Here is a 15667-nt window from a genome sequence, read left to right on the forward strand (position 1 = left end):
ACGGTGATGCAAATGTGCAGGGCCATTAATCGCCTCTTTTTGCAAAGTTCTGTGACTCTCGGTTATGTGCAGGAAATAATTGATGGCCTCGAGGCAATGGGATTCCCGAACTGTGGTGGGCAATAGATGGAACACATATCCCGATTTTGGCCCCTGACCATCTTGGGACAGAGTACATCAATTGAAAGGGCTACTTCTCCATGGTCTTGCAGGTGCTGGTGGATCAACGTGGCCATTTCACTGACATAAATACGGGGTGGTCAAGGAAGGTGCATGATGCACGCATCTTTCAGAACACTGGACTTCAAAGAAAGCTGAACACTGGGACTTGCTTTCTAGACCAGAAGATTCCAATAGGGGATGCGGAAATGCCCATAGTGATGCTTGGAGACCGCACCTACCCCTTGCTCCCGTGGCTCATGATGCTTTACGCCGGGAACCTACACAGCAGCAAGGAGCGCTTCAACAACAGGCTCAGAAGGTGCCGAATGATGGTTGAATGCGCCTTTGGCCAATTAAAAGGTCGTTGGCGCTGACTTTTTGGCCAGTTAGACCTCAATGAGGAAAATATTCCGATGGTCATTGTGGCCTGCTGCACTCTGCATAATATTTGCGACGTGAAGGGGGAAAAGTTTCCCCAGGGGGGACCAGATTGACTGTCTGCTAATTTTGAGCAGCCAGATACCAGGGCAATTAGAGGGGCGCAGCGGGAGGCTATTTGAATCAGAGAGGCTTTGAAGGAGTATTTTGACAGTGATTCCCACTAATGGGTCTTTATTTACTTGCCACCTTGAATTACTCCTGTAATGCTTGCTTTCTGAGCATAAACTGTACTAAGCAAATATTCCTACCTATAGACACTGTGTTTGAATGTTAGCACTGACCGATGCACGTATGACACAAATAAAGATTCATTTTATTTCAAAGATTCAAGTTTAATAACAGGACAAAACACACATTTTTGGTCAAACAGGGGCTATGACAATGAGGTACAGTCTCGTGGTTAGGGCTTTCACGACTGTGTGTAACTCCAGTTTTCATTGGGAAACCACTCCGTAGGGCGTGAAGTCCATTGGATATTATGAGGGAATGGAAATACATGAAGAATGCGGTGGGGGAGTTTGGGGAGAGACTGGAGCAGAGTTCTGCAGTGGCTGCAGAGGAAGTCCCGTACAGATGTGCTCAGACTGCAGGGTAATGAGGGACTTCATCATCTCTGTCTGGCCTTCCAGGACCTTTATCATCCGCTCCTGCCCCTGTGTCCTTTCCAGGTTATCCAGCTTCAGTCTTCATTAATTGTCTCCCTCCACGCTCTTGTTTTGCTATGTGCTGCATCTGTTGACTGCAGCATTTTGTGAAAAATATCCTCCTTACTCCTCCTGGTTTGCAGCCTTATCTGACAGGGGTGCTTCGCTGGTGTGGAGGAGGGGGTCTTCAAGGGCACATCTGCAGAAGCCAAAGAAATAGGGCGACCAGTGAAAAATCAGGACAGGGAGGGGGGAAATAGACGTCCATATAAGAAAAAGCCCTGAATATCGGGACTGTCCCTATAAAATCAGGACATCTTGTCATCCTACAAAGAAACAGTGAACAGAGACAGTATTGTGAGTGGGCTCACAGCTGTGAACCACAAAAGTCACACACACCCCTTTCTCACTGTCCCTTGGCTAGCACACAGCTTGGTGCGAGTCCCAAATATTGTGAGTTCACCAGGGACGGAGGGCAAGGGGGAATTTGCAAGAAGGGACAAAGGGTAGTTTGTAAAGTGGGTTACTGCAAGGAACTAGGGAGACTATTCTGAATATTGGTATCCTTATCCACAGGCTAGGGTAATCGAACCTGGTATCTCACTCCTAAATGTAACACAGGATGCATTTCCTGCATGCATGTGGCTTCAGACCGGCTCCGTATGCTGCTCACTTGTGTGCCACTCTGATCCCTGCAGAAAACTTTGCCGGGTGGCCCAGCAAAGTTTCCTACAGCAGGGAGAGAAACAAGGCAGCTCTGCCAAGGAACCTTTGGCAGAGGATTGCAGAATACCTACAGGAAAGTTTCCTAGAGATCTTTAGGGAGGATTCCCAGGACATCCCTATATCCATTAACATACTTTTCCGCCATGGCCCCATTCCGTAGATGGACAGGCTCTGTTCTTAATTTCTGTCCCTTATCCCTCCTCTACCATATCATAAAGTATGTGAGAGTTCAGCCTTCTCTCACCGTGCAATACCAAAGCGAAATGAGCACTTAGCAGAGCTCCCCTCTCCTGCATCCTGCACGCCAGAGCCGGAGTGCTGGGACTGGACTGGATCCCTTTGCAGTCAAAAAAAGGTCCTGATTCACTGTGCTACTAGACGACCCTGCTGTGCGCTCCACAGTGTCCTCCAGCTTCGCTTCCTGGGCCGCCACTTTGTCTTCGGGGTTAAATCCGCTGCCCACTGCCTCCAGTCTCCCCAAAGTATCCAGGGGGCTCTTGGCGGTGGAGGTTGGGTCGCCACCGAGGAAGGCATGCAGCTCCTTGTAGAAGCGGCATGTCTTCAGCGCCGCACCAGAGTGACGGTTGGCCTCCCTTGCCTTCTGGTACGCCTGCCTCAGCTCCTTGATCTTCTCAAGGCACTGCTGCGTGTCCCTTTCATGCCCCTTCTCCTGCATACCAAGCTGCGACTGCACAGCCTTCTCCCCTCATAGACTCAGCAGTTCCAATAGCTCCGGTGTGTTCTACATGGGAGAGCATCTGCTGCACAAAGCCGCCGTGGTCAGCTGGGAAGATGCTGTCTGAACTGTGCACACCGAGCAAACAGGAAGAGGAATTTCAAAAATTCCCGGGCCTTTAAACGGGGTAGGGACGCATACCTGTGTACCTGCAGGGCAGCGGAGTTCAAAGTGCTGACCAGAGTGGTCAGGATGGGCATTGTAGGCCGCCTCCTGGAGGCCAATTAGGGTGACACAACCAAGAGCAGTGTCTACAATGACGCTGCGTCGCTCTAACTACGTCACAGAAAAACTCTATGCCGCTCGTCAAGGTGGTTTTATGATGTCGGCGTAGCAGGGGAATTACATCGGCGGAAGGAGCGTTTCAGTGTGTACACCTCCGCTGTTTTGTCGACGACAGTTGACTTTTGTCGACAAAACAGTATAGCGTAGACGAGGCCTCGTAAACCTGGGCATTTTCTATTATCGGTGGAGCTGGTAATGAGCCCTATAGTTAATGTTGCCTAATACTTTCCATTCCAAGACCCTGTTTCTGTTGCTTCTAACTTTGCCAAACGTTAAATGTTTGGGCTGAAACTTCCCATGTTGGGTGTCTGGATCAGGCTAATTTATGCATTTATTTATTTTGTTTTATTTTATTAGTTTCAGCCAAAACACTTCAGCAATTCCAGAACAAGGTTCAGGAAAAATACACTGTTTTGCCCATGTTAAAAAACCAGTCCAACTGTTTAGTTGTACAACCTAGGATGTATCAAACAAAGTATGTCCAGTAGAGATAGGCAAATAGCAATGCCATTTTACAAGACACTGGCCAGACCCCATCTGGAATACTGTGTACAGTTCTGGTCACCCAGATACAAGAAGGGTAAAATTGAACTGGAACAGGTCCAGAAAAGGGCTGCTAGGATGATCAGGAATTTGAGGAGCGTCTCTGATGACAGGAGACTCAAAGAGCTTGGCTTGTTTAGCCTAACCAAAAAAAAAAAAAAAAGTCTGAGAAGGGATCTGCTTGCTCTCTCCAACTACATCAGAGGAGTAAACACCAGGGAGGGAGAAGAGCTACTGAAGCTAAAGGACAGTGTGGCTACAAGAACAAATGGTTATAAACTGTCCCATGAATACACTGAGACTGGAAATTAGGAGAAGGTTTCTAACCATCAGAAGAGGGAGGCTGACAATAGCAGCCTCCCAATAGGAGCAGTGGGAGCAAACAACCCAACTACTTTTAAGATGGAACTTGATATATTTCCAGAGGGGATGATATGATGGGCTTGCCTGTGATAGCAGGGGACTAGATGGGGTGACTCTGGAAGTCCTTCTGCCCTATGTTTCATGGAGAAGTTCTAGCACCTCCATGCTTTGGAGCAGGGAGTTTAAATTTGGCTGCCCTGGTGTCAGGGATGAGTCTTTTGCTGTTCTTGTGAGAATCCACCCAAACTTGGCCAAGTTATAAGTGTCTGACAAATTTCAGCTCACACATGTTCAGTATAGGCTTGTTAGAATTTGACAGCTAAATTCTCTGAAGCTTCCATCTGCCCAGAGCATGACCCAGTCCCTCACAGCTCCTACCTGCCACATGGACCATGCGTGCGCCATCCCCGCAGTGTGACTGAGAGTGCTCCAGCCCGGGCTGCCAGAGCTGAGCAGGGTTTTCTCATCAAGTGCTCCTCCTGGCATCCAGGGCTTGCTGCAGCACCGGGCACAGGAACGGAGAGCAGTGAGACAGTCTCTCCTGTGTGCTTCTGAGAACAAAGAAACTGCCTTGTCTTTCCCGAGGAGGGTGGTGAGGCACTGCAATGGGTTACCTAGGGAGGTGGGGGAATCTCCATCCTTAGAGGTTTTTAAGGCCTGGCTTGACAAAACCCTGGCTGGAATGATTTAGTTGGGGTTAGTCCTGCTGTGAGCAGGGGGTTGGACTAGATACCTCCTGAGGTCCCTGCCAACCCTATCTTCTACGATTCTATGCCTGGCTGGAATGTGAAGGTGTGGTCTGGGGAACAGGAGTGAAGATAAGTTTGGGCGGGAAAGGCGGGATAAGAGGAGCAGAGGCATGCTGGGGGGAGAGGGATCAGGGCAGAGTGGTTGAGAAGAGTGGGGATGGGGTTGCAACATGGAATATTCAAAGACTATGGCATCAACTTTAGAACGGTTACATGTATCTGTGGAGTCACCTTGCTTAATGACCAAGGGGAAGGTGCTCAGATATTACAGTGAGCGTGGTATGAGAACCTATATGGACCAGACCTGAATCGGAAAGGCTAGGTATTGTCTTCTGGCTCCATGGGCCTATACCCGGCATTTCATGCCAGAACTAAAATCACTGGGGAGTAATGAATGCAAATCCCTAGGCAGGTAACAGGTCTGCATAGATTGGGTTTGCATAGATTGGGAAATTGCATGGATTGGGTTTGACCTAGCAAACAAAGAATTGAAAACTGTATAAAGTGCCCAGCCCGACACAGGAAGAGAGAACACACGCCCAATCCAAGAACCATCATGAGACTGTGACCACGGCCGGTCCTGCAAGGGGGTCGGAAACGCTTCGAAACCCGCCAGGGTCTCCATGTGGAAGGTGGGTACCACCTGGTGAGCTAGGCATGCAGGTCAGCTGCGTCTTGCTTTTAAGATCTGTCTTCTCTGCCGTGCTTGTGTTCTGAATAAACAATACTTTGCTCTCTGGAAGCTGTCTGGGCACTGGTTAACCCCGTCATTGCCCCTGAGAGACGAGGCTATTGGTATGAGGTACTCCATTAGCTCAAGTGGCAGAGGTCAGCGCTCTAGATCTAAAGGCTCCAGTCCCACTGATGACCCAGTTCCACATGAGGGAATAGCTGTTTCAGTTTTTTTTTTTTTTTTTTTTTAAATCTAGGAAATGACAAAAAAAAGTAAGTGGATAAAACAGAAATAACATTGTCACATAGAGACTGTATCGTAGTGCATACACAGCAGGGGCCTGAACTAAGATTGGATGGGAACCTTTATACTGGCATTTTCAAACGTTTGAATACGTGGCTTTGCAACCTCAATGTTCCTTTAATGTCAGGTTTTTTGGTACGTGTTTGTTTATAAACTGAGGTCAAATAAAGTTGTAACAGCCTTCCACCAATCCACAATTTAACAGTGGGGCTGTAACCCCAGTAAGTATTTTGAAGCCCTGCCCTGGCCAGATGTTTCCTGTTTTACATCTGCCTCGTCTCCGCTTCACACTAAGCCCGGTTCTGTGGGTCCCGCACTTGTCGACTCCGCGTTTCCACACTCGTGCGTGAGCAGCCACACTGCATTTGTAAACCTGGATTTACAATTGCTGGACCCATGTTTCACAGCCGCGCTAGCCTGTCTGTACGATGCCACGCAGCTTTTCTGAGCCAGGTCTGGGCTCGACCTGCGTTCACACTGCAAAACGACAGGACTTGGACTCTGACCCCTTCCCCTCGAGGGTCCCAGGAGTGCTTGCTGACCCCAATCAGGCTTATCTGTGCATGGACGGGAGAGGGGCTTGGGCTGAACCCTGACTCCGAGCCTGGGGTTAGCGTGCAGTGTAGACGGACCCTGAGAGATTCCCAAGTCCCCCTTGCCACACTGTGACTCGTGCTGTGTGCAGAGCACCAGTGTCGGGCCCTGCCTGTGGCCGGGCCCCCAGAGTTTCTTTGACCCCTGACTCATCTGATTTGGGAATCCTTGGGAGGGGCGAGGCGGGCATCCAGGTCCAGCCCCCCCCTTGCCATGGCTTGGGCACGGGCTGTGCCCCTGGCTGCTGCATTGCACGCCTTGGGGCCGGGAGCTGGAGCAAACACCCTGCAGGGGGGGCCGTGGGAAGGGGCTTTGCTTCGCCGGCCCTGCAGCCGGCCAAAGCCTCCTGCAGGAGGAGCCTGAGCACAGGGAGGGGGAGGGGATCTGGACACGGAGGGGGCGGGGCGGAGTCCCGGGAGAGGCGGGCGGCGCGCGCGGCCGGGTTGCAGCAGCAGCAGCAGCTGGGAGCAGCGCAGCTGACGCGGCGGCTTTTTTTTTTTTTGCAGCTGCCTTCTTCGCCCCCCACTTTTTTTTTTTTTTCCCGGGGAGGAAAGTTACTTTTGCAGCCGCCCCGCGGGCCCTTTGCACGGCAGCCGCTGCAGGGAGTTTGCACCGCCGCAGCCGCCCCCCCCCCTCGAGCCCGGGCAGCCCCCCGCGCCGGGAGCAGCCGGGCGTTGCATTGCATTGAACCGGGAGCAGCCGGGCGTTGCATTGCATTGCATTGCACCGGGAGCCGGGAGTTGCATTGCATTGCATTGCATTGCACCGCACCGCACCGCGCCCTTCGCCGCAGCCGGAGCCATGTCCCTCCTGCGGGTGGCCGGGCTCCAGCAGGACCCGCAGCGCTGGCTGCCCACCCACGTCCAGGTGACCGTGCTGCAGGCCCGGGGCTTGCGGGCCAAAGGCGGGGGCAAGCCGGCCACCAGCGACGCCTACACCATCATCCAGCTGGGCCGGGAGAAGTACAGCACCTCGGTGGCGGAGAAGAGCCCGGGCAGCCCCGAGTGGAAGGAGGAATGCTCCTTCGAGCTGCCCCCGGGGGCCCTGGAGCTGGAGGAGCCGGCCGACTGGGGAGGGGGCCCCCCCCGCGGCAAGGGGGGCTGCGAGCTGGTGCTCACCGTCATGCACCGGGCTCTGATCGGCATGGACAAGTTCCTGGGCCAAGCCAGCCTGCCCCTGGAGCCGGTCTTCAGGGAGAGCCGCGCCGTGAAGAACCAGTGAGTATGCAGCAGGATCCGGGGTGCCCCTGGGGCGGGGCGGGGCGGGGGGGGGCGGGGGGGATTGCATTTACCCCCTTGCAAGAGCATCGCCCCGAGGTTCAGCTCTGTGCCGGCTGCACCCCTGGGAGGGGCGGGGGCGCACGCACCGCTTACTGCATTGCAATTTGCTCGCGCTCGGTTGCAAAGTTAAGCCCCCCCCCCCCCCCCAACCCTTGTGCCGGGCTCAACCCCGGCAGCAGCAATGGGTCTTTGCACCATCTCCGGCCCGCGAAATGTGCAAGGGAAAGCATGCAACAAAACGTTTCCTCCCGTGATCTGCCTCGGCCCCTGGGTCTGCGCTGCACGGATCTGCCTGGGCACCACCCCCCCAGATTTCGTGGTGGTTACTTGGACTGGTTGGCCACGGTGCAGCTCCCACGCCCCGGGACCGTGGCTGAAGAATCTGGCTCCGCTCCGCTGAACTTGCTGCAGCGGGGTCTCCTTTTCCTTCTGTCCCCAGAGGGTTAAACAAAAAAAGGCTTTCGGGTGTTTGTCAGGCGGGCAGCAGCCTTGGAACCATGTGAAGGAGTGTTTTTGAAGCGTCAAGCTGAAGGCAAAACCCTTCCTTCCAGGAGTGGGATGGGAGGGCTCCCCAGATCCTAAACGCCAGGCTGTCTGACTCTGGGCCCCTTTGATCAGGGCTGGCCTGCCGCCTGAGTCACTGCAGACTGGCTTGGGAGGAGTGAGACATCATCAGCCCAGTCTCCATGGGTTGGGCAGTGTCTCTCTCCCAGGCAGGGCAGGAGACGCAGTGGAGATCTTGTGGACAGCAAGATTAACAGTGTTAAAGGGGTCAGAACATATTCCCCCCAAACCCCCCAGACATTTCTCATTCGTTTTCTTCCACAACACAGCAAGGCTCCCAAAGCTCTGGCTTGCCTAATATGGGCAGTTTTGGGTGGAAAAGGGGGTGAGTGGGTAACCTTTAAAAAAGGGAAAACCTCTCCTCTGTGTAGTTTGACTTATTTTTCTTGGAGGATTCGCTGATCACTTTGTTCTTTTATGGACGCCAACTTGAAGAGGTTGGACAAGTGGATGTTTAAAAGAGAAGTCCTATTTAGGTTTTGTTCAAGGCAACAGCTTATCAAAAAGCTTTAGAGGGAGACTAGATTGCTAGAGCATAACCATTTGAAAACAGACCCACGGAGTGTTAACTTCCAGTACTCCTTGCAGCTTGATCTGAGCATTGATGGATTACACTCTTGGCAAGATTGGAATGCACAGCACTCACCGTGAGAAAAGCCGTGCCTGCTTGTCAGGGTATTTAAATATTTAATCACGGTGGGGACACGCAGGGCCTCTCCCTTCACACGATCTCTTTCTTTAATGAGGGTAACCATGCTAAATAAACAGTGCTCGCTCACTTTACTTTGGCTCAGATCCTGAAGCCGGGTAAGCACATGCTTAACTCTCTGCGCAAGAGTAATCCCATTGGAAGGGGGAATGGAGCCTAAACTTGAAAGCAGTTTGCGGCAGGGCGATCTTTTCATGGTTGGCTATACAGTGTCTAGCACAGTTAGCCCTTCATCTTGAGGTCCCTGGATGCTACTCTAATGACAGTAGCAAGTGAACCATACTGCTATTATCTTGTGAGCCTTTTCCACTGTTTACATTTTCCAGGCTTTTCCTCTGGCTGTATTTTGTGTCATTTCTCATGACTTGTTCAGGAGCTGGCAGTGATGGTGTCTCATGTGATAACTTGCAGTACAGCAGTAACGTTGCTTTGATGCTTTGGCGTGTAACCCAAGTAGTGGGATCCTATCCAGGAACTTTGCTATGTTGATCTTAATCCGTCGCTTAGTTTTATTTCTTTGATGATGTCATCAGGGGTGGTGTTTCTAACTCCACATAAACTGTGGCGCTGACTGAATATAAATACAGCTTTGTAATGTTGATGTAGAAGCACCCTTCAACATAGGTTAAACCCAGCCTTGCATCTCAAACACTGGCTTTTTTTAAATGAATTTTTGCAAAATAAACGCTTTAAGCACTGAATTGCACATGGTAAAGAGCAAGGAAGCACCTGTGCCATCACACAGCTGGGATTGCCTAGGGCTATACACGTGACTGGGAGCTTCACATGACATCGGGGTGAAAACTCAGGTGCTCCAGTACCAAAAGCATAGGAGAGTCTCCATTCATTGTCAGCAGAATAGGGCCTAAGACGCATAGGTGGACAGTTCTGATTCCATGTAATGAGGGGGTTTGTGGCACAAAATGCTAGCTGGTTCAGAGCAGCGTGTTGTAATTGGGAGGTCAGCCGTGCAGGATAATAAGGGAGCCATATGTAGATTTTCATCACAAGCATCAGAGATGCATAAGATGCTGTACAATGGATAACTGCCAAGAGACGCCTTGCGTCTGGTGCTTGCATTCTCTAGGCAAGCTGATGCAGTATAGAACAAGCTGTGTACTGTCAGAGTGAATGCTTCACAGGGCCCATATGGACCTTGGGGAGTCTCTTTGGAGGAGACAGGTTGCTTAACAAACTCTCATTTGAGACTGCAAGCCTGTGGATAGGTATGAAATGGTGCTAAACCCTACAAGCTGGTTGAGTTCACCACTCAGACTACGTTATACAGTAATTTATAATTGCCTGAGCTTGGAAGCAAACTTTCAAAGTCTGGTTCAGTCAGTTACAGACAACTTTGTTTACTAGGATGTCTGCTAGTACCAGATAAAAATCAGCTAAGTTTATACCAAGATCTTTGTTGAGGCCAGATTGCCGACTGGGCTGCCTTGTCTCCCCAAGATTGTATGCGTGGAGATAGACATGGAGCCTTCATTAAGAACTGAACTGTAGTCATGTTTATATAGTGCCGTAAACGCAACTGGTGCTTTGCAAAGGAATAGAGTAGTGGCTGCTCATCCTGAAGAGTTTACAACTAGAGTTATGACATGAGAGGAGATGATAAACTGGGGGTAGGTGGGGAGAGAAGGCCAGGATTTACAGCAGCATGATCAAAGCCTGGTTGCATTGGTTAACAAAATGTATTTTTTTTTCCTAAGCAACTCCTCTTTTTTTTTGAGAAGAGACACTGTCTAGTGTGTTAAAGGCTTCAAAGAAGAATCTTGAGGAGGAGTAGCAGGAAAAGGTCCAAGGTGTGGAGGTGCTTGCATGGCAGGAAGCCATGGAGACAAAGACAAGAGAATATACATAACTCTGGAGCAGAAACAGTGCTCCATCTGTTGCAGAGATGAGGGCTATGTATGTGTCTGGGTAGGCAGAGATAGGGAGCAGAACGGTAAATCAGGATGGTAGTTCTGGAGTCTCTTTGTATAGGCTGCAGGCAGCAGACTAGCTCAGTGGTTCCCAACCCCATGGCCTGCAGGCCAAAAGTGGCCCGCGGGGTCTTTCAGAGTGGCCCGCAGCTCCCCTCCAGTCTGCTGATTTAAAAATGTTAAACAGCATCTGCGAGGGATGAACATCTTCCTAATTACTAGTGTCCTGGAAAGCGCTTCATCGTCCTCATGTGATGTGAGTACATCATAGTGCTTCTTCCCAAATACAAAACAGAAAAATGTATTGAATGCCTCTTCTGCGTTGTTATTATTATTAACAGTTTTACCATCTTGATCTAGTAATGGGCCTGTAGCATTTCTAGGATTTCTTTTGTTCCTAATATACATAAAAAAAACCTTACTCTCCTTAGCCCTGTCAACCATGGATTTTCCCCTGATGTCTGTAGCTTCCCTTATCAATTTTCTACATTAAATAACTTACATTGATTGCTATCTATTTCACTTATTTCTTTTGTTATACATTATTTTTTTATTTCTAATTGGTGCCTTCACTTTGATACTGAATCATGAGGAGCTTTTAGTCAAAGTTGTCCTTTTTATTGATTGTGGCTTTCTGGCAATCTAACAGATTCCTCTTAAAGGACTTTCAGTTTTCATTAACACTCTCTGACTTTTCCTCCCAATCAGTTTCACTCGGTTTCCTCAGCTTTGTCGAATTAGCCCATTTGAAGCACCAAGTATATAAATGATTGGTTGGGATGGACCACTGTTGCCCATATTGAAAGCAGTCAGGTCATATTCACTGGTCTGTAGGCAACTTCCAATCCAGTGATGAACTCACCTTAATCATAATTAGACCCGAAATAGTTGTCTTGCACTGCATGCAAGTCCTTGTGTTAGAAAACTGCAATCTGTAACTTTTCCAAATGTTAATTGAACACGGGTGGTGGTGGTTGTAGCTGTGTTGTCTCAGGATATTAGAGAGAAAACGTGGGTGAGGCAATATCTTTTATTGGACCGACTTCTGTTGGTGAAAAAGACAAACTTTCCAGCTACACAGAGCTCTTTTCCAGGTCCCTCCTGGTGACCTGAAGAAAAGCTCTGTGTAGCTCAAAAGCTTGTCTCTTTCTCCAACAGAAGTCAGTCCAATAAAAGATATTGCCTCACCCACCTTGTCTCATGAGTGTTTGTGGTGGTCTCGGGCCTCAGTTTCCCCTTCCTTCCTGTTTCCCTGTGCTGTCCCCTCTTGGCACACCTTTGAAGCAGGGTGCCATAGGTCTGTCCTGAAGAGTGGGTATCTGTTGGTTTCAAGCTTGCTGTTTCTTTGGGATACAGACAGCATGGCTCTGGGGACCAAGCCGCTTCCTTTCCATTTAGGGACCCCTCTTAAACGCTGAGGTTGATTCCAGGTTTGCCAAATGGTCCCAGTTGCTTTCTGTTATTCAGGTGGTGGCGTGTCGGGCCCTTTGAAATGAACTCGGTTTCAGTCCAGTTCCAAAAGAACCAGCGTCCAAGACTACCTCTGACGCTAATGGGCCGCCTCTGCTAAAGCTGCCAAGGATGAATGGGCCATGGGCAACAAACTAGTCTCTCCCCTCGAGGTGATCCCTTGATGTTAGGGTTGAGGCACGCCGGTGGGCCGCCCAGGGTGACGTAGCACTTCTGTTCCTGCTGGTGCTGTGTGTGTGTTTTCTGTGGGTAAACTGACAGCCCTCGAGACTGAAGTCTGGTACCTGTGCGGAGAACTGAATATAGGAGTTTGTCAAATGGCATATCAATTATTGCGCCACCACTCCTACTTTGTACTGGAAAGTATCATATAGGACAGTATCACTGCTGTGGTGGCTGCACTGAGCTGGCTTGCTGGTTCCTGCTTCAGCAATAAATCACTAAATGTGCACTACCCTAAAGCCGACCCCACCCTCTCCTACGCATCTCTGACCATCTGTCCTGCCCTGCCACCCACTCTCCAGCCATCCTGCATCTCTGGTTGCTGCATCTGTCTTGATTATAATTGGAAAGAATGATGCACTGAAAGGTCAAACTAACAGAGTTCTAATGAAAGCTACCTCCAGTCATTCTGGTGCATACGGCGTTTTTGGGACTGGCTCAGCAGGCTTCTGACAGATCCCGGTGCTGAGTGCCACCTGTGGTAGATGCCAACTGGAACAGAACTGTCCTGTGCCCGGCAAGACTGTAAACATCTTGTAGAGCATCTTGCATGCAAGCTACCTGCAAACGCCTAATGGAGTTACAGTAGCGCAATTACTGAATGAAACGTCTTCCTTTGCACAGTATGGGGGGAAACAAAGGGAAGAAAATCTCCTCATCTGCCCCTGAAATGTGTCAGTGGAGAGGTTGCTCCAGGTGATGGGAGCTGCCCAGGCAAAGGCTGTCAAACCGCCAGTGATTGGACCATGTGAAAGGCGCTAAATTAGGGAAGGAGCAGAAATGGGCCAGAACAAGTCCCTAGAGGGCTTTAAAAATGAAAGCTCTGTTCAGTTGTATCCTGAAAGAGATGGGATATCTCTGGAGTGTTTGCAGAGGATGTGGTTTGGCAGGGCTCAAAAAAACCCCTACTTTCCAGTGGCAAGCAGAAAACCCTTCTGGCAAGTGTGGGTTTGCCTAAGCCATTCCCCCCCCAGAACTTAAGATTTTTCACTTCATTGAACTTTTGTTTCTCGCCCATGTAGTCACAAAAATAACCCTCCACCCGTGAGCCCTTGGGTCGTGTGTTTGAATTTGCGCACACGCTACCTCTGTTGCTCTGCATTCTGCTTTTCCAAGTGTCGGGACAGCAAAATGTGCTCCCTGGAGGCGTTGAACTGCTGCTGTTCAGAACATTGGTGCAACAGTGAGCTTTGGGTCCGTTGCACACTGCTGCAGCTGGGCAAACTTATGAGCAGCCGGGGAGCATTCACATGGGAAGAAGACTCCACACAAAGTAGCATGTGTGAGCAGCGTGGTCGGGGAGAACCTCCTCCTCTGCCTTTTTGCAACAGCTAGGAGGCCGGGTGAGGGGCAGATCTGAGGCTAGAACTTTTTCTACCTTCTCCAGGAGCAAGGAGAAGAGAAGGCATTCAAGCGTGATGCCTACTGGCACTCCTCCCCCTAAATAGTAGGTGAGGATGTAGCTGGTCGTATTGCCTGGATGTCGCCCCAGAAGCTTACTGTGGAAGGGTGGGGTTTATCTTTCAGGTTGGCATCTGGTTAGTAGGAGTCCAGTGAATGTTTCTAGCCCTGTGGGTGGAGTGCATGTGGAATGCTGGCGTCTCGCCCATCACGCCGACACAGCAAACCTCAAGTTCTGTATCCTGGACTGACTCTGCCCGGCTTGCCAAATCAAAGACCTTTTGAGTTGTATTGATCGGTTGTAGTAACCTCGCCGGCTGTCCGAAGGCTGGCAGCTGGAGTTCCTGGGCTGATTCTCTAATGGGCTGCAGGAGACACACGAGCAGTAGCAGTTAATCTCTCCCTACATGAAATCACTTGCTGAGTGCAGCCCCTTCTACTGTAACAGGGAGTGATTGGGCCGGTACGTCCCCCTCTACAATTCTGCTGGCTTTGGTTCTAAGAAAATCCCTGCAATGCAAAAATGGAGAAGCGTAGTCATGGCAGAGTTTGCAGACTGGGGATTTGCAGCGTCTGTCTTGCTGCAAAGATGCTGAGGGGCTCCTGTATATTGCTGGGAAGAGTCACTGTGCAGTGAATGTGCCTGACAACGGGGCTGAGAAGGTCCAGAGCATGTGAGGGGAGGCAGAGACTGCTCCTGGAGGCGCCTCCATAAGGTAGCGCAAGGCTCGCCCCACAATGGGAACAGAGACTTCAACCAAATGAGGCAAGAGCCGCTTCCTGCGGTTGGTTTGTAATACACCTCCCTCAGCAGACTGGCTGCGTGGCCCTCGGATGTGAGGCAATCGGGGTGGTTGAGCAGCCTTCAACCGTTGACGCAGTTTAATGGCCCTGTTAAATAGCCTTGTGAAATTGTCATCAGAACACACCAGCCCGCCCCTACTCTCCTAGCCCCCCCGAGTACCCCCTGCTCCTCCATGCAATAGTTTCCTTTCCCCATGTCCCTCTACTCTTCTCTCCTCCCTGCTGTGAGCAGGGGGTGGGACTAGATGACCTCCTGAGGTCCCTTCCAACCCTGATCTTCTACGATTCTTTCCCCTCTCCCCCCATTACAGGGAGGTAGGGAAGGGCACCTTGCTGTAGATTGGTAGTTGGAGAAGATCGTACGAGTCGGCTTTCCATTGTAGCCGATTAAGGTGCAGCTAGATCCGATGGCTGGAAGCTGAAGCTAGATGAATTCAGGCTATAATGAGGGGTGTGTTTTTCGCTGTGAGGGTAATTAACCATTGGAGCAGCTGACCATGGGTTGTGGTGACTCTCCCCTTACTTGGAGTCTTTAGATCAGGAGTCAGTCTCTTTCTAAAAGGGAGCTTCTAGCTCAACCACCAGAAGTTAGAGCTGGGCGAGGGTCTCTGGCCTGTGCTAGGCAGGAGGTCGGAGTAGCTGATCGCAGAGAGGCAGCCCCCTCGCCCTGGGAGAGCAGAGGTGGGAGCTGCCTTTAGGGATGTGTTCCTGGGGCCTGCCCTGTGGGAGCTGGGAGGGAAGGCAGAGGAGTGTGTGTGTGGAGGGGTGGAGGGAGGCAGGCATGTGTGGGTTCATTAACATGTTCGTTAACATGATGGTTCATCTGACCAAATGCCTCTGAGCTGGGTCTGTTGGTGCCCTTCACTTTTAAAGGACAAAAGGCAGTGGATCAATTTCAGCCCAGGTGTAAACAGGTGCCATTCCACTGGAGCTGATCATGTTTACACCAGGGCTGTGTGGCCCATAGGCTGTCGTCTCTCTCTCCTTCAAACCTGTCCTTTTTTTTCCCCTTCCGGACCAGAGCAAAGCTGGTCTAGCTGAACCCTGGGTTACAGTGCGCTGGGTTATTG

At 50.6% G+C, this 15667-nt stretch overlaps 1 protein-coding gene across 3 annotated transcripts in view; it reads left to right on the forward strand.

Moving 5' to 3' along the window:
- The first annotated feature begins 6957 nt into the window (after nt 1–6957).
- Nucleotides 6958–15667, forward strand: part of RAB11FIP5 (RAB11 family interacting protein 5) — a 93900-nt gene continuing 85190 nt past the window's right edge. For all 3 annotated transcript variants that reach the window (XM_067533664.1, XM_067533663.1, XM_067533665.1), the window contains exon 1: nt 6958–7436. In XM_067533664.1, coding sequence (XP_067389765.1) covers nt 7021–7436 — 416 coding nt within the window. In that variant the 5' untranslated portion in view covers nt 6958–7020. The remainder of the gene's footprint in view (nt 7437–15667) is intronic.

Source organism: Emydura macquarii, unplaced genomic scaffold, assembly GCF_026122565.2.
Source record: "Emydura macquarii macquarii isolate MOO-44397 ecotype Brisbane River unplaced genomic scaffold, CSIRO-AGI_Emac_v2 contig_3345, whole genome shotgun sequence".
Taxonomy (NCBI): domain Eukaryota; kingdom Metazoa; phylum Chordata; order Testudines; family Chelidae; genus Emydura; species Emydura macquarii.